We start from the raw sequence: 19,682 nt of genomic DNA, 5'->3' as shown, positions 1-19,682 counted from the left end.
AATAGGAAATCCAGGCAACAGTGGCTTAAACAAATGTTTATTTTTCTCATGCAATCAGAAATTTGAAGACTGGGACCACTGACATTGGTTCAGAGGCTTGACCACTATTAGGGCCAACATTATTGGGATTATCTTTGCCTTTCCCTCATGCCTCTTGGATCATGGTAATATTATAGATACTGTAGCTCTGAAGATCTCATATGTCATCAACGCTGGAAGGTCAGAGGGGAAAAGGTGGTGCCAGCAGATTTCTCCTTATATCTTGTTGGACAAAAAAAAAAAAAAAAAAAAAAAAAAAAAAAAAATCCCATGGCCATTCCTAGTGCAAGGGAGACTGGGAAGACAAATATACAGCTTTCACAACCTCTGTGCAAGAGGCAGGCAAGGGAGAAGTTTCTTGGAGGAGTCTGAAGTGTCTGAAATGACTTCAGAAATGATCATTTATCTTGGTCAAATATTCATAAAAAATTGACCAATACAATGTATAGATATATAAGGTCTTCTATATACTCATAAGCTCATCCATCTTATTATAACCCGTATACATTATACATCTCAGGTTTCCAAACTGGGTGAAATTTTCATTGGTTAATCAACATACATAGTACGAGCCCATTTTTGTGAAAAATAAATATGAACAACTAGAAATTAAAAACAATGTGGAAGAATAGATACACACTAAAGTATTACCAGACTTATACATCTGTCCCTTTTTTATGTTTTCTCACATATCTATAATAAAACATATTAACTGTAAGACAAAAGAGTAATACATATAGAAAATTAGCATTTAAAATTTTAACTTTAAAAAATATAAACCAATGAGAGAGAATTTCTTTTAACATTGGTATATTGTCTTTCAAATGGATATACCCACGCATTTGAATGCATAAAAATCCTATACATGTTGGCATTATCTCATTTAGTACCATTATATCTCATTATCTCAGTCATGTTGTAATGGTGCTACAGGGACTCTTCATTTCTCATGTATTTATTATCTAATGCCCAAAGTTACAATGCTGAGTATAAGAACAATGATCATTAAAAAAACTCATTAATGAACAGACCACCAATGAACTTACTGCCTGGTCAAATATTGTTGTGTACTCAAAAACTAGCACATGTTCTTGTTTAACACATCAGTATCTTTGTGTTTCTCATCTACTACTTTTGACTTACTGAGAATGTGATCTTAGGTAAGTTATTTACCTCTGTCTCCATTTTATCTTCGGAAAAATGGGGATGTAATGGCATCTACTTTGTGGAATTAATTGGCAGTTTAAATGAATTAATATCTGGCACGTTTTAAGCCCTATATAAGTGGGAGATTTTATTATTTTTTTCAAGATTTTATTTAAATTCCAGGGGCGCCTGGGTGGCTCAGTCGGTTAAGCGTCCGACTTCAGCTCAGGTCACGATCTCGCGGTCCGCGAGTTCGAGCCCCGCGTCGGGGTCTGGGCTGATGGCTCAGAGCCTGGAGCCTGCTTCCGATTCTGTGTCTCCCTCTCTCTCTGCCCCTCCCCCGTTCATGCTCTGTATCTCTCTGTCTCAAAAATAAATAAACGTTAAAAAAAAAATTAAAAAAAAAAAAAAAGTCCAGTTAGTTAACATACAGTGTAATATTAGTTTCAGGGGCAGAATTTAGTGATTCATCACTTACATATAGCACCCACTGCTTATCACAACATATGCTGTCCTTAATGCCCCTCACCCATTTAACCCATTCCCCTTCCAACCTCCCCTCCAGTAACCCTCAGTTTGTTCTCTGTGGTTAAGAGTCTGTTTCCTGGTTCACCTCTCTCTCTCTTTTTTCTCTCCCGTGTTCATCTATTTTGTTTTTTAAATTCCACATATGGGTGAAATCATACGGTATTTGTCTTTCTCTAACTGGTGTATATACATATATATGTATCAGGTATATTACTTATATCTGTTTTGATTATATATATGTATATACACCACATCTTCCTTATCCATTCATCAATTAATGGACATTTGGGCTCTTTCCATAATTTGGCTATTGTTGATAAGGCTGCTATAAACATCTGGATGGGGGCGCCTGGGTGGCGCAGTCGGTTAAGCGTCCGACTTCAGCCAGGTCACGATCTTGCGGTCCGGGAGTTCGAGCCCCGCGTCAGGCTCTGGGCTGATGGCTCGGAGCCTGGAGCCTGTTTCCGATTCTGTGTCTCCTTCTCTCTCTGCCTCTCCCCCGTTCGTGCTCTGTCTCACTCTGTCCCAAAAATAAATAAAAAACGTTGAAAAAAAAATTAAAAAAAAAAATAAACATCTGGATGCATGTATACTTTGAATCAGTATTTTTGTATACTTTGGATAAATACCTAGTAATGCAATTTCTGGATCATAGGGTAGTTCTATTTTTAATTTTTTGAGGAAACTCCATACTGTTTTCCAGAGTGGCTACACCAGTTTGTATTCCCACCAACAGTGTAAGAGGGTTCCCCTTTCTCCACATCCTCGCCAACATCTGTAGTTTCCTGTGTTGTTAATTTTAGCCATTCTGACTGGTGTAAGATAATATCTCATAGTAGTTTTGATTTGTGTTTCCCTGATGATGAGTGATGTTGAGCATCTTTTCTTGTGTCTGTTAGTCATCTGTATGTCTTCTTTGGAAAAATGTCTGTTCATGTCTTTTGCCCACTTTTTAACTGGATTATTTGGTATTTGGGTGTTGAGTTTTAGAAATTCTTTATAGATTTTGGAAACTAATCCTTTATCAGGTATGTCATTTGCAAATATCTTCTCCTATTCTGAAGGTTGCCTTTTAGTTTTGTTTCCCTTGCCTCTAGAGATGTGCCTAATAAGAAGTTGCTGTGGCCGAGGTCAAAAAGGTTGCTGCCTGTGTTTTCCTCTAGGATTTTTATGGTTTCCTGTTTCACATTTAGGTCTTTCATCCATTTTGAGCTTATTTTTGTGTACAGTGTAAGAAAGTGGTCCAGTTTTGTTCCTTTGCATGTTGCTGTCCAGTTTTCCCATCACCAATTGTTGAAGAGACTGTCTTTTTTTGATTGGATATTCTTTCCTGCTTTGTCGAGGATTAGTTGACCATACAGTTGTGGGTCCATTTCTGAGTTTTCTATTCTGTTCCATTTATCTTTGTGTCTGTTTTTGTGCCAGTACCATACTGTCTTGATCACTACAGCTTTGTTATGTAACTTGAAATCTGGAATTATGATGTCTCCAGCTTTGTTTTTCTTTTTCAAGATTTCTTTAGCTATTTGGGGTCTTTTGTGGTTCCATACAAATTTTAGGATTGTTTGTTCCAGCTCTGTGAAAAATATTGGTGATATTGTGATAGGGATTGCATTAAATGTGTGGATTGCTTTGGGTAGTATAGACATTTTAACAATATTTTTTCTTCTAATCCATGAGCATGGAATGGTTTTATATTTATTTGTGTCATCTTCAATATATTTTATCAGTTTTCTACACTCTTCAGAATACAGGTATTTTACCTCTTTGGTTAGGTTTATTCCTAGATATCTTATGGTGTTTAGTACAATTGTAAATGGGATTGATTCCTTGATTTCTCTTTCTGCTGCTTCCATTATTAGTGTGTAGAAATGCAACAGATTTCTATGCACTGATTTTGTATCCTGCAACTTTACTGAATTTGTGTATCAGTTCTAGCAATTTTTTGGTGGAGTCTTTTGCGTTTTCTACATGAAGTTTTCCAGTATTATGTTAAATAACAGTGGAGAGAGTGGACCTCCCTGTCTTGTTCCTTGCCGTAGGGGAAAGCTCTCAATTCTTCCCCATTGAGTATGATATTAGCTACCGATCTTTCATATATGGCCTTTGTGATGTTAGGGTATGGTATATTCCCTCTGTCCCTACATTGTTGAGGGGTTTTATCTTGAATTGATGTTGTACTTTGTCAAATGCTTTTTCTCTCTCTTCTTCTTCTGGGACTCCTATGATATGAATGTTACTACATTTGATGGGGTCTCTGAGTTCCCTAAGTCTTCTTGTGATCCATGATTTTCCTTTCTCTCTTTTGTTCAGCTTCATTATTTTCTATAACCGTCTTTAATATCACTTACTCATTCCTCTGTTTCTTCCATCCTTGCGGTCATTACATCCAGCTGGTTTTGAATCTCATTTATTGCATTTTTCATTTCTGCCTGATTGTTTTTTAGCTTTTTATCTTTGCAATAGAGTTTTCCTGATGTCTTCCATAGTTTTCTCAAGCCTAGTGAGTATCCTTATGATTGTTGCCATAAGTTTTCCATCAGGTATATTACTTATATCTGTTTTGATTAGATCTATGGCTGTGACCTTTTCTTGTTCTTTCTTTTGGGGTGAATAACTGCATCTTGGCATTTTGTCTAGGTCTCTGTCTTCTCTGTGTTAAAAAAGCCTGTTATATTTCTTGTTCCTGAGAGTAATTGCTTTATGAAGAAGAGGTCATATGATGTCCAGGGCCTGGTGCTTCAGGGAATGTCTTGGTATATGCTGTGTGGACTCTACTGCTATGCTTTGGCTGCTCTATCCCTCAGGTCAGTCATTTGCAGAGGTTCTCCTTGCCTGTAGTGGGCAGTATTTGGACCTTGGCCAGAGTATGGCACATTTTAATGAGGTGTGCTCTAGTGCTTGTTAAATGAGATCTCATGCTTCTTCCAGTAGAACCGAAGCCTTGCAGAACTCTATGGTTGGTAGATGTGGTGCATGCAGAGGTTTCTGCTGGTCTTCTGGGGACAGGGTCCACTGTGTTGGTCCTTAGGCACACTTATAGGAAAAAAGCAGTAACAGCAGGGTGCAAGAGGGCAGGACTTGGTGTAAGCAGGCTGGGCAGCCAGTGTTGGCGCTGTTCTATTTACTGAAGTTGGTTTATGCTGAAGGACACAGGAAGGAAATGGCCCCAGCCAGCTTCTTTGTCCCTGGAGAGGGACTCAGTGCTTGCTGCTCTCAGGGAAGCACCCCAGAAGAGCAAATAATTTCCCCTCATGTATCCCAGGCATTTTTCAGATCTCTGTCTTATGTTGTCTCTGGGTTGCTTGCCTGCCTTCTCTCCAGGAGCAGCGCAGAACCCTCTGGACTCTCTCCCAGGCAAGCCTGCTGACTTTTAAAACTCCAACCTTTAGGGACCTGGTGTGGCAGGGACTGGTGCTGGTCCTCTGGGAAAGGGTCTGTCCATGCTGGGACTGTTGCAGGTTTGATCGAGTAAGGGAGCTGTGCCAGAACACAGGCATATGGGATTTGGAGCAAAGCAGCCTAAACAGCCAGTGTCTGGGTTAGCCACCCTCAACAGGTGTGTCCGGGCCTATGTTGAGGGCTGGGGGAGGGAAATGGCAGCTTGGCTCTTTCAACCCTGGAGAGGTGACTCTGCGAATGCCACCTATCTCAGATGTGCTCCAAGAAGAGTGAACAATTTCCTCCTCGTGTTCCTTAGGTGATCCTCTCAGATCTTGCTGTCAGCCCTAGGGTTGCTTGCTTGCCTTCTCTCCAGGAGTAGGGCAGCACCTTCTGGGCTCTATCCCAGCCGAGCCCACAGACCCCTAAAATCCCAGTCTTGAATCCCCATGGGTTACAAAAACTCATGAAAATCAGTCCCTTTCATTTTCCCAGCCTGCCTTTGGGGAAATGTTCTCCTTGTGCCTTGCCCTGGGTGCCTCTCTCTCTCTTTCTTTCTCTCCCCTCCCCCTTGCCTTTCTCTGCAACCAGGGCTTCCTCCCCTCTGCAACATCCGTGATTCTTTTCTCCCTCAAACCACATCTCCATACTTCTTGCCTTCCTTGATGTGATCTCTCCTCTCCCTTTGGTTATGCAGTTTGTTCTGTCAGTCCTCAGGTTGATTTCTTGCGTATTTAGAATGATTTGATATTTATCTAGCTGTGTTTAAAGGAGAAACAAGCCTAGGGTCCTCCTACTATGATGCCATCTTAGCTCCCCCCCGCTTAGCAAGTTATTACTACAAGCTCAAGTATAAAAGTCAAAAGGATACTGGATACATGAGCTCAGGAGCCAGGTAAGGGTTTGAGAGAAAAAAAAAAAAAAATAGCGTTATCAGCATATTGATATTTAAATACACAGAACTAGAAAAAGTCACCTAAGAGGGAAGTTAGATGGAGATCAAGTATCTAGAAAAACAGAAGATGCCTTAAGCATGCTATTGAATGGGGCCCAACTAGTAGGCACCATATTTGCTGAACCATTTACTCAACACTAGAAAAATTCTATTCATGGTGCCTACTTAACTTGATAACTGGTGTCTTTTCTACAAAGACTCAAAGAAAGAAATCTCACCTTGAAGTTGGTCTAGGGAAAATGTGTGGGTTTTTTTCCTATATTAGTCTGTTTTTCTTTACCAGACAATGAGAACTATGTGAACCACAAATTTACTTTTTGGGATTTGTTGTTGTAATTTCAAAGCTAAATAGAAAACTCATCTGAAGTTAAGGTACTATTTCTTTGCTCCTTTTAATAACCCTTTATTGTTTCCCTTTTCATCATCTGACTTAAACTTGTAAAGTCAGTTTAAATCCTTTGTGGGACAGAATTGGTACAGGAGTAGAAGTGGAAAAAAGTGGCAAAGTAGAGGAACAGAACTCTAGATGGATTCTGTTTGCCCACATCCATCATCTCTCACTGTCCTTCTCAGGCCCCTGCAATGGCCTCTTTGCTTCTAACCTGTCAAACTTCTCCCCACCAGGAGGCCTTCACATTTACTCTTTCCTTTGCTTAGAAGATTCTTTCCCCTACTCTTTTTGTAACCAAAACTTGCTCATCTTTCAAGTCCCGGATTAAATGCCAACAGTTCAGGAAGCTCCTCCCTGAATGCACCCCTCCCCCCATTACATCATCTCACACACCCTGTACTTTATCTTATAGGACTTATTATCATCAAAATTATTTGATTTTCAGGACAACTATCATCTTCTTTTAAAAACTTGGTTTAGGGTTGCCTGGGTGGCTCAGTTGGTTAAGCATTCGACTTTGGCTCAGGTCATGATCTCATGGTCTGTGAGTTGGAGCCCCGTGTAGGGCTCTGTGCTGTCATTTCAGAGCCTGAAGCCTGCTTCACAGTCTGTGTCTTCCTCTCTCTCTCTGCCCCTCCCCCATTCACTCTCTGTCTCTCTCAAAAAATGAATAAACGTTAAAAAAAAACAACAACTTGGTTTAGCCTTTGCATTCCCATTTTTTCAAGAATAAAGTTTCACCTAACATTACACATTTGAAGGTAACTGGGGCTAGCTCTCTCTCTGTCTACTAATCCCTTATGTAATTATGAAACAGCTGTAGGTCAGGCAGCTTAGGTGTTTTTAAATAAGATACAGGGAAGTGATAGCAGAATGAAATAATTACCAATTTTAATAACATTTTCTGCCATTTCTTTCACTCTGAAATATTCAGTCCATATTTAAATTTCCCCAAATATGCATGAAATATCTTCATAGCTTTTTTAATCCTGGGTCAGGTTGAGGTTTGTACATTGCATTTGAGTCTTATGTCTCTTTGAGTCTTTTATTCTAGAAAAGTCTCTCTATGTTTTCCATAGTATTGACTTTTTGAAGAATCCAGGCTGATGTTCCATTTTCTGGGTTTGTCAGATTGTTTCCTGATGGTATTGCTTAAATTATTCCTCTATGTCTTTTACTTTTTATAAGCTGAAGTTCAGTCCAGAGAAAGGCTATCAAATAAAAATGTAGCATGAGCCACTTATAAAATTTAAAGTCATCTGGTAGCTACACTTTAAAAAGTAAAAAAAAAAACCAGATTAGTTTTAATAAGATATTTATTTAAACCAATATATCTGAAATATTATTTTAATATATAGTCAATATTAAAAGATATCAATGATACTTTTTTTCCATTTTTTTGTGCTAAGTTCTTTAAATCCTGTGTGTGTTTTTTTTTTACACACTTACAGCACATCTCAATTTGGAGTAGCCACACTTCAAGTGCCCAATAGTCAGATATGGCTAGTGCCTATCATATTGGACAGTGAGGTCTACAGGCTTGATTAGATTCAAGTTAAACATTCTTGGTAAGAATGCTTCCTGGGTGATACTGTGTACTGTCATTGCATTATATCAGGAGCCTTGCAATACTACTTGCAATACCTACTCTTAGCAATATTAAGTTTGATCACTTTGATAAAGGGTTCACTGCCAGCATTTCCCACTAAATGAATGAAAAGATTCATTCTCCACGCTTCCTGATCTAGAAAGTAATCTGTAGCTATTCCTTGGACACCATGAGTCTATCTTGTTGCCCCAACCCTTTCTGCCCGATGCATGTAGAATCCATTGATAGTCTTTGTGGCAATCAATTATTATATTGCAGTTACACAGTGATAATTTCCTATGATTCCCTTTCCCTCTGTTAGCTGGCAATTTCTACAAAAAAAAAGAAAATGTTTACTATTACATTAGGAATTCTCTTTTACTCCTTTTCCTTAGGATGCAAGGATTACAGGGAATCCACATGGATACCTCACAGGATTGGAAGTGCACTGGTGAGGTGAGTAGCCCAGAAGAGGCAAGGAATGATACAGATTTGGAAGATGAATGTATTGGTTAAGGTAAGACTAACAACTGTAGCAAATGATGTCAACATTTCACTGACTTAACACATAGGAGTTTACGTTTGCTTATATAAAAGTCCTGTTTGGGTATTCCTATTTAACAGGTGGTCTTTCTCCAGGTTGTGATTCAGGAACATAGGCTCCTACCATCTTGTGGCTCTGGCATTACCTAAGGCCTTGAAGTTCCCTGCATCTAGGCTGAAGCAAAGAGAGAGCAGAGAAGGTCATTCACCTCTTAACTGCCTTGACCTGGAAGTGAAATACATAATTTCCACTTATACTTCCTAGTAGAGAGCTAGTCACTTGCCCCCCCTCATATGCAAGGGGTGGGGTGTTCCTATACAGATACTCTTCTGTGACATCTATTTTCTGTAGAAGGGAGTTAGCCATTGCTGCCACAATGCATCTGAGAGGCTGTTGACCAGAGGATAGAAGAGTGTTTGCTGGCTCTTTACTCTTTATACTCCACCAGTGGCAAGCAAATTTTATTTTTTTATTTATCCTCAAAAGGACTAGGTGAGATTCCTTAAAAAAAAAAACCAAAACAAAAAAACCCCAAAAAACCTCCTGGGCAGCCATGATTGCTACTTAAAAACAGAAAGAAAAAAAAAAGAAAAAAAAAGAAAGAAATAAAAGGAAAGAAAGCCATAGAAGTTCTTATACAAGGCATTGAAAAATAGTTCATGAATTTATTTCACAAAACATACTGGTGGGGAAAAATAGATGTGGGGAAAATGCATGATTGATCTAAATTGAGACAGATTTATCTCATTTCTATACCATGGGTTCTCTGTTGAAGAGATGTTTAAAGCACCTACATACATGGAATTCAACCTCTGAGATATAAACATAATCCTAAAATATTATCTGCTAAACAACTGTGTGTGTAGCAATTCTTATATATTCCTAGTCCTAGAACTCATGATCTTGGCCCTAATGGTCACAAACCTTATAAGGCCATATCCACTGATTCAAATATCTATTGAATGTCTACTGTGTGTCAGAAACTGTTCTAGTTGTTGAAGATACCTTGGTGAATAAGAATTACACAATCACTAACCTCGTGGGGTTTATGGTGCAGTGGGAAAACATCCATTAAACAAATAGTTCCCATCTCTCAAAAATCAAATGATTTCAATGGTAATAAGTGCTATGAAGAAAAAAGTTCATTGTCCATGAGATTATGTAATGGTGGTTGTGGGAAGACTTCAAGAAAGACCTTCCAGAAGTGTTGGCACTTAATCCGAGACTGGAAAGAAGAGCAAGTTTTGCTATATAAAGAGTGGGAGAAAGGGTGTTCCAAACAGAGGAGAGAGTAAATGTGAAGGCCAAGTGGTAGAGGGAAGCTTGACAGGTTAGGAACAAAGGGAGGCCACCGTGGGGGACTAAGAGGGGCAGTGAGTGATGCCAGTTATGGTGGGGGGTGTGGTTAGGGGGTCAGATCATGCAGGGTCTTGCAGGCCAAGCTAAAGACTTTTAGCTTTAGCCTAAAATCAGGAGGCAGAACCTGGAAGTATAATCCTTATGATTATAGTTGTATCTTAAAAAAACATTAGTAGTAGACATGTTAGACATTAAAACATTTTACAATGATTAAAACAATGTAGATGACTTGAATGGCAACTCGATGTATAGAGAGAAAGTCCAGCAGAAGATCCACCCAAATATATAAAGGAAATTTGTATGTGGTAAATATGACATTTCAAATGAGTTTGGGGGAAATGGATTACTTATTAACATTTTTGGATACCTTCTTGAGTATCCTTCTTGAGAAAAAATTAAGCTGGACCCTACCTCAGAAATTTCAGGACACAGAATGAAGTCACAAAAGATCCAGAAGAAATCATGAAAGAAGTACAAAAAATAATATTGTAGGTGGGGAATGCCTTTTCTGAGTAGGTTTCAAAATCTACACGTTGCAACAATGATGGCTTGGACTAAGCCCTGGAGAGATGGCAGTGGATGACTTTAAGGCATGTTTTGGAGGCTGAATCATTAGGAGCAGATGATTATTGAATGGTGGTGGTGGAGGATGATGAAAGAGGGAGAGAGTAGAAAGATGTCAAGGATGACTTAATGACTTCTAAATTGGAAGTTTGAGGAATCCAGTGGGTGGTACTCTTGCCTCCTGAGATGGGAAATAAGGGAGGAGGGGATTTTAAAAGGATGACAGAAAAAAAATTCAGCTTTGGGTTAAAATATTTTGTGCTAGAATGTTTTGTGTTATAATATTTCAAAGGACAACACCAAGAAAGTGAAAAGACAACACAGAGAAAAACTATTTGCAAATCTGATAAGGGACTTGTACCCAGAGTATATAAAGAACTCTTAAAACTCAATAATAAAAAGACAAATAACCCAATGAAAAAATGGGCAAAATATTTGGAGAGATATTTCTCTAAAGAAGATATATGAGTGGCCAATAAGCACACAAAAAGATGATTAACATCATTAGTCGTTAGGAAAATGCAAATAAAAACCACAGTGAGATGCTTCACACCCATTAGGATGGCTTTAATTCAAAAGAAACAAACAGTCAGTAACAATATGGAGAAAATCAAACCCTCACATATTGCTGGTAGGAATATAAAATGGTGCAGCAACTTTAGGGGTGCCTGGATGGCTCAGTTGGTTAAGTATCCGACTTTAGCTCAGGTCATGATCTCACAGTTCATGGGTTCCAGCCCAGGGTCTGGCTCTGTGCTGACAGCTCGGAGCCTGGAGCCTGCTTCGGATTCTGTGTCCCCCGCCCATCCCCCACTCCCTGCCCCACTTCTGTTCATGCGCTCTCTCTCTTTCTCAAAAATTATAATAAACATTTAAAAAATGGTGCAGCAACTTTGGAAAACAGTTTGACAGTTTATCAATATGTTAAACATAGAGTTACCATATGATTTCATAATTCCATTCCTAGGTGCTTACCCTAGAGGAAATAACACATGACCACACAAAGCCTTCTACAGGAATGTTCATAGAAGTGTTATTATAATAACCAAAAAGTAGATAGAACCTAGGTGTTCATCAATCAATGAATGGATAAACAAAATGTGGAATATATATACAACAGAATATTTGGCAATAAAAAGAAATTAAGTACTGATACAAACTACAGCAGAGATAATCCTCAAAAACATGTGAAGTGAAAAAAGTCAGTCGGGAAGACTACATATTGTATACCACGTATATGAAATATCCAGAATAGGTTAAGTCCATAGAAATAGAAAGTGGATTCGTGATTGCTTAGTGCTGGGAGGGGTAGGAGAAAGGGAGATAATGGGAGTGACTGCTTATAACTACTGAATTTCTTTTTGGGGGTAATGAGAATGTTCTAAAATTAAATTATAGAGATGATTGAACAACTCTGTAAATGTATAAAAAGCCACTGAGTTGTGTATTTTAAACAGGTGTACTTTATCGTATGCAAATTATATCTCAAGTAAAGCTCTTAAAAATTCAGCTGGGGGATATATTAACCTTCCTAAATAAACCTGTGAATTCTCTTAAAGAACTCTGTTCCGGGGACGTCAGAAGCCACAGAGTTCAGGGAATTATAGGTAGAAGACCAGGGTGGAGAATAAATTGACAGCACGTTTTATTTTCTTCCTCCAGGCGTCAGCGTGAAGCCACGCCCCTTCCTCGTTTCCTAGCAACCAACTCCACCACCATTCGCTTGTTTCCTTAAACCTCTCTCCGTCGTCACTTCCGCTCTGAGACCGGAATGAGGTCAGAGCCGGCAGCTTTCCCGGGAGTTCGGCGTTTGTGTCTGCCTCAGCTGGAGAAGTGTTTCCCTGGAACTGGCGGCCTCCCGTTCTATCCCGAGTCCCACCTCCTCTCCTGGTGGTGAGGCCCTCCAGGAGTCTAGAGGCCTTCGAAGGTCCGGAGATCCGCAGGAGGGGAAGGCGAGGCCCAGGAACGCGTGGCTCCCCGGGCAGAGTAGGGGGCTGGCGGGGGCAACTCCCGGGGTATCTGTGGAATCGCTTCAGCTTGGCTTCGTTCATCTGCGGCACGTTCCCCCTTCTCCGCTGCGGGCCACCGTGGTTTCTGGAGATTGGCATTTTTCGGCGTCCCTCCCCCAACGCCCCACCTCCTGCTTTTGAAGGAAGATCCTTCATACCGAAGACTTGCCCGGCTGCTGACCCCCAATCTCAGACCCTAAAGTGACCCGTCATGACCTCAGTGTGAGCTAGTGACCAACTTGTGACACTTTACAGAGTCCTGGGGTAAATATTTATATGTGCGCATGGCCGTGTGTGTATGTGTGTCTTTTATTTCCTGCAGAATACGAGCTAGGAGAACCCTGGGTTTGTTTGGCAAGTGTGTATTTCGGTTTACTTTTCTTTAACATCTTTGCCGAGGGTTCTTCCCTGTTGTTGCCCATGAGACAACTTTATGCCTTCTGTTTGCTCGTGGGAAGAAACACTGGAATTAGACTGGAAGGGCCCAGGAGTTACTGATTTTTTTGGATCTTAGGTTGGTCTTTGAGGAGTTCAGTAATCTATTTGTATTAGGCGATTTTTAGTCTTAAGTTTTTAATGTGTTTTCGTCTTACATCCAAGACTCCAGGTTCTTCTTGGACAAAGACTGTCTCATATAGTACTGTTGTGACCTTCATAGCCCCAAGCACAATGCTGAACACAGTAAAGGCTCATTAATTTTTAAATTTAAAAAGCAGAAAATGCACATTCTAACATTTTCAGCTTAATATTGAAGAGGTCTATTTAAATATAGCTCAGGTTCTGGAAGAACAACATAAAACAACAAGATCTTTTTAGATAAATGTGTCTAAAATTTAGAGACTGCCTGAGACACTAGATACGGTCCTCTCAGTGGAAGAGAAATACAGTGCATCTGTCTTTTAGGAAGAGAATACGTAAACAATGGTGTTTCATTGCTTATTTCTTCTTTTTCTTTCTTTCCTTCCTTCCTTCCTTCCTTCCTTCCTTCCTTCCTTCCTTCCTTCCTTCCTTCCTTCCTTCCTTTCTTTCTTTCTTTCTTTCTTTTTTTTTTTAATAGGGGCTGTATCCTGACTTACTGACCCGGAGGTGCTTGCTGCCATCATGGGAAATCAGCTCGCTGGCATTGCTCCTTCCCAGATCCTTTCTGTGGAGAGTTATTTCTCAGACATCCATGACTTTGAATATGATAAGAGCCTGGGGAGCACTCGGTTTTTTAAAGTTGCTCGAGCAAAGCACCGAGAAGGCCTAGTGGTTGTGAAGGTCTTTGCAATTCAGGATCCTACGTTGCCTTTAACCAGCTATAAACAAGAGCTGGAGGAACTGAAAATCAGGCTTCATTCTGCACAGAACTGTCTACCTTTTCAGAAAGCAGCAGAAAAAGCATCTGAGAAAGCAGCCATGCTCTTTAGGCAGTATGTGCGAGACAACCTCTATGATCGCATCAGTACTCGTCCGTTCTTAAATAATATAGAGAAGCGTTGGATTGCTTTCCAGATCCTAACAGCTGTGGACCAAGCACACAAATCTGGGGTCCGTCATGGGGACATCAAGACTGAGAATGTAATGGTTACCAGTTGGAATTGGGTCCTTCTAACTGATTTTGCCAGTTTTAAGCCCACTTATCTTCCAGAGGACAACCCCGCAGATTTCAACTATTTCTTTGACACTTCACGGAGGAGAACTTGTTACATTGCTCCTGAACGTTTTGTTGATGGTGGATTGTTTGCCACTGAGTTAGAATATATGAGAGATCCTTCAACTCCACTTGTAGACTTGAATAGTAATCAGAGAACAAGAGGAGAGTTGAAGCGGGCAATGGACATCTTTTCAGCAGGTATTTGAATTGGTCAGATTTGCCAAGGGGGGGATGTGCATATATTTTAACTCTTGAACATCGAAATGTAGCTTTTTAAAAATCCCATATGTTGAAAAATTAATTTCTTGGTACCTCATACACTATTCAGATAGATACAGCAGTCTTTCATTGGACATGTTTAAATACCTATGAAATGCAGAGTGGTTCATTCAAATATTTAAGAAATATTTGAATTCTTCTGTTTGTATCAGGCACTGTCTTTTTTTTTTTTTTTTTTTTAAAGTCTATCCACAACATGCTTGAATTCATGACCCTGAGATCAAGAGTCACATGCTCTACCTACCAAGCCTGCCAGGTGCCCGCAGGCACTGTCTTAGGCACTAGTGACAGATGAATAGTTCTGTCTCTCAAGGTGTTTTATGTTTAATGGGGAGATAGATGCGTTATTGAAAAAGGACGCTTTAGTGCAATGTGATTTGCTATGGTCGTGATAAGAACCAGGTGCTATTACAGGAACCTATAAATATTTAAATTAGTCTCCATGGTATTGATGGATAGAGAGGCAGGATCAGGAAAGGCCTCTTTATTGGAAGGATGATACTTCAACTGAGACCTGAAAGATGATTGGGAGCTAGCTATGGTAAGGGTAGTTTTTTTCAGGCAGAGGGTGTTGCTTATACAAAGTCTTGAAGACCAGAGCATGATGCACTGATTTATTAGGACACTTGAAGTAGTTTATCTGGAACATAAAGTATAGAGTGTGAGGTAAACAAGCCCCAGATCAGAAAGGGTCCGGCAGGCCCCTGCTAGCCTACGGGGATATTATCAGATATGTATCTTTGGTAAAAGGGATGGAAAATGGGTTGCAGGGGAGCTACCCCGGAGCCCAGAAAACCAGCTAGAAGTAAACTACCACCGTCCAGATAAGACGAGACCCTGACTGGCTTAAAGTTGTGACAGAATTGGAGAGAGAGTGGTGAAGAATAATGCTTCAGAGACAGTAGGTAGAATTGTTAGGACTTGGTGATTGATGGGGGAGTAAAGTCAAGAACACTTCTTTCACTCTAGCTTGGGAAACTGGGTGGATGCCGGGTGATGGATGATGGCTGATGGTCATTGACATTGGAGACATAGGAAGAACAGGTAGAGGGGATGGGAACATGATGAAGTCTCTTAGATATATTGAGTTGAAGGTGCCTGGGGGATATCCAGGAGAAGATGTACAACAGACAGTTGATTTATAATAAAGGTTTGGTGCCTAGAGATTTGGGATAGAGGTGGAGATACTACCAGGAAATAGGTAGTAATTGTAGTCAAGGGAATGGATTTGTAACGAGGGAGAGTTTGTAAAGAAGTGATTCTTAAGCTTTTTTGGGGATCCCCTTAAGTAATTTGATGAAATCAGTGGCCTCCTTCTCTAGAGGAGAGTACCGTGCATTAATATCATACACAGACCACTTGAAGCCAGGCCATGGATTTCAGATTATCTGTGAATTTTTAGGAAGAGAAATGGGCTGAAGATGGTATCCTGGGGAATACCATGTGAACTCTGGTATCAGTGCCATTTTAAGTTTTGCAAAGGTTGGGTTTAATCTTTTTCCCACCTGTAGGTTTGCTGCAGAGAAAACTTAAATTGAACTGTTTTTTAGATTACTTAGGAAAGGTAACATAATTAATAAGTGTATTTCATTGAGGGGATTGAATAAGAGTTGTTACACAGAATTATACCCGTGTTGGTACACTCACTAATCTATGTCCCAAGGTAATACCAAGGGGGGTGTTTTTGGTAAGATAGAGTTAGCCTCTACGCTGTAAGTATAACAAGATTAGAAATGTAATTCATCAGAGTCCCAAAGTTTTTGGTCAGTGAATTTATCTAAATTTTGAACCATTTTTACATTTTAAACTTACTAAGTATTCTGTAAATAGGACTCTTTTAGCGTAGAAATGTGATCACGTTTTGACCTTGGCATCACTTGCAGGCTTAAAATTTTTTTTTTAAATTATTTATTTTGATATAGGCTTTTTAAAAAGAAAATGAGGTGTGATTGGCACATAACATATTATATTCCTGTGACTCTTAACTGGAAGTTTGTTTTAAAATTTCAAGGGTCGATGAGATGTGTATATTTATCCTTTCTGTGTGCATTATAGTTCCATAAACTTCAACAGAATTCTTACTCAGTATTTGTTTTTTCCAGGCTAGAGTCCTATGCTGTTTTGGTTGAAGATAGACCCTTTCATTTCTTTGAAAGAGGTGGGTGGGATGTGTCCACCTCCTACAGCTCGGGTTTTAAATGTTAACTTTCCCCCATCTTGATGCATATCCATGGTTCCTGGCTGCTAGTTTAGGAGAATAGTATATATTCTCTGGTCATATAAACGGGCAGAGCCTTTTTCCTGGAGATCTTTCATTCATATGCTTGACAAATATTTGAGCATTCTGTGTTTATTATGTATGAGACACTGTTGTAAAGATGTTGGGAGTATGGCTGTGAGTAAGACTGACAATTTTTTTGCCCTTAAGGAGCAGAAAACGTTCTAGTGGAGGAGAGAGAATAAACAAGTAAGGAAGTTAATTTTTTTTTTTTTTTTAATTTTTTTTTTTCAACGTTTATTTATTTTTGGGACAGAGAGACAGAGCACGAGCGGGGGAGGGGCAGAGAGAGAGGGAGACACAGAATCGGAAACAGGCTCCAGGCTCTGAGCCATCAGCCCAGAGCCCGACGCGGGGCTCGAACTCATGGACCGCGAGATCGTGACCTGGCTGAAGTCGGACGCTTAACCGACTGCGCTACCCAGGCGCCCCAGGAAGTTAATTTTTATCAGTGATAAGAGTGTGACAAAAGTTGGACTTCTAGGTGTTAATGACAAGGGCTGGTAGGAGACTACTTTAGATAAAATGGTCTGAGAAGACCTCTCTAAGAAGGTAACATTTGAGCTAATATCTGAATTATAAGGACTTAGTGTTGATAAAAACACCTTGAACAATTTGTTCCACAGGGAAATACCACCTAATAACACCTATTCCAGAACAACGTTCTAAAAATTGCAAGAAAAAAGTCCTGTATTCAACTCTGTATTAGTCTGCTGGGGCTGTCATGACAAAATACCCCAGCCTTTGTAGCTTAAACAAGAGTTTATTTTGTTCCAGCGCTGGAGGCTGGAAGTCCAAGATCAAGGTGCCAGCAGGATTGATTTCTCCTGAAGCCACTCTCCCGTGTTGCAGATGGCTACATTCTCACTGTGTACTTATATGGACTCTTCCCTGGTACATCTTAAAAGGACAAGTCAAAATGACTAGAGCCCCATCATTTAACTTCAATTACCTCTTTAAAGGCCCTATCACCTGTATTTAGTTAGGTTCAGGTACTGGGTGTTAGGGCTTAAATATATGAATTTTGGGGTGTGGGGAGACACAATTCAGTTGTAAATAGTGAAACATAGCTATGTTTCTTTCTCTTTCTGACTATTTGGAAATTATTTCAAACTTACAAACTTGAAAAACTTGAAAAAATAAAAACAGTACCTAGAATCCCCAGATTCATTTGTTAACATTTTGCTCCGCTTGCTTTATTACTTGTACATTATTTTTGCACTCCTGTCCCGCCCCACCCCCCATGATTTTTTTCCTAAGTTCTGTACATCATGGCCCTTTACCTCTAGATACTTCAGTATGTATTTCCTAAGATACTAGTTTCCTAACACAACGCTTATGTAATTGTGTGTTGCAGTTATGAACTGCAGCAAATTTAACATTGATAAATAATTTACAGTTTTAATTCTAATTTTGTTTTTGACCCAGTATTGTCCCTTATAGAATTTTAACTGCTCCAAGACAGGACCCAGTCTAGGGTTTGGTATTGTATTTAGTTGTCATGTTTCTTTAGCTTCTTTTTTGATGTGGACCGTTTTGTTTTTTTTTTTTTAATGTTTGTTTATTTTGAGAGAGAGATGGAGAGAGAGAATCTCAAGCAGGCTTTGCACTGTCAGGGCGGAGCCTGATGTGGGACTCTGAGATCATGACCTGAGCCAAAATCAGGAGTTGGACACTTAACTGACTGAGGCACCCAGTCACTCCAGTGTGGAACATTTGCACAGCCTTTTTTTTGTCAGCATGACATTGACATTTTTTGAAGAATACATCTCCTCTTAAATTTTTAAAAATTATTTTTATACTTTTTATCTTAAACAATAGAAGTTGCAAAAATAGTGAAGAATGCTTCTCCCAGCTTCCCCCACTAGTGATACCATATATGACTGTAGTGCCACATCAAAATCTGAAATTGACATTGGAGCATTACTGCTAACTATATAAAGGCCTTATTCAGTTTTCACTGGCTTTTACCTGCATTTTGTGTGTGTGTGTGTGTGTGTATGTGGTTGTGTGCACTCATGCACCTCCACCTCTTTGTTTTTTAATAGAATGTACCTCATTTGGGGTTTGTGTGATTTTTCCTTTTGAATAGATGGAGGTTATTCATTCTCAGTAGTATACTATATATGTGATGATGCATCTCACAGTATCACATCAAAGGGCAAATGGTGTTTGTTGGTGATGTTAATTTTGATCACCTGGTCAAGGTCTTGCCTGATTCTCCCCTCTAGTGCTACTTTCTGTTTTTTTGTTTTTTGTTTTTTGTTTTTTTTTAGTCCCTTGCAGCTAATAAGCAGCCTGTGGGAAGAAACTTTTAAGACCATGCAAATACACTGCCAGTCATCACAACTTCTTGATTTGGCATCTATTGATGATGCTTGCCTGATCTTGTCTTTACTTGACGGTTGCAAATGATGATTTTCCAACTCCAGCACTTCCTTCACATTTACCAGTAGGCGCTCAGCATTCTAACATGCTCAGGTGTCTTCTCTTTCCTTTCCTTTCCTTTTTTTTATTATTGGTATGGACTTGTTAGTATTTTGGGGGGGATTTTTGTGTCTGTATTCATTAGAAATATTGGTCTATAGTGTTCTTTTCTTGTGATGTCTTTGGTTTGGTACCAGGGTAATTCTGTATTGAGAAGTGTTCCCTCTTCTCCTGTTTTTGGGGGGACAATTTGTCAAGAATGGGTAAGAATTTGGGGCACCTGGGTGGCTCAGTCGGTTGAGCGTCCGACTTCAGCTCAGGTCACGATCTCGCGGTTTGTGAGTTCAAGCCCCGCGTCAGGCTCTGGGCTGATGGCTCAGAGCCTGGAGCCTGCTTCTGATTCTGTGTCTCCCTCTCTCTCTGACCCTCCCCCATTCATGCTCTGTCTCTCTCTGTCTCAAAAATAAATAAACATTAAAAAAAAAATTAAAAAAAAAAAAAAGAATGGGTAAGAATTTTAATATTTGACAGACCGTGAAGCCTCTTTTAAGGCATCTT

General features: G+C 39.7%; 1 protein-coding gene across 3 annotated transcripts in view; it reads left to right on the top strand.

Moving 5' to 3' along the window:
• PIK3R4 (phosphoinositide-3-kinase regulatory subunit 4) overlaps window positions 1-19,682 on the top strand; it is a 203,541-nt gene that overhangs the window by 116,252 nt on the left and 67,607 nt on the right. For 2 of the 3 annotated variants that reach the window (XM_086674276.1, XM_025913349.2), the window contains exons 2-4: window positions 8,424-8,484; window positions 12,158-12,768; window positions 13,562-14,338. In XM_086674276.1, the coding sequence (XP_086530402.1) occupies window positions 13,606-14,338 (733 nt within the window). In that variant the 5' untranslated portion in view covers window positions 8,424-8,484; window positions 12,158-12,768; window positions 13,562-13,605. Of the gene's footprint in view, window positions 1-8,423; window positions 8,485-11,462; window positions 11,751-12,157; window positions 12,769-13,561; window positions 14,339-19,682 lie in introns of those variants that run through there. The other variant, XM_086674275.1, reaches the window with a different exon arrangement.

Source organism: Puma concolor, chromosome C2 (assembly GCF_028749965.1).
Source record: "Puma concolor isolate L17-30 chromosome C2, mPumCon1.1.hap2, whole genome shotgun sequence".
NCBI lineage: Eukaryota > Metazoa > Chordata > Mammalia > Carnivora > Felidae > Puma > Puma concolor.
This window is presented reverse-complemented; position numbering and strand designations above follow the sequence as displayed.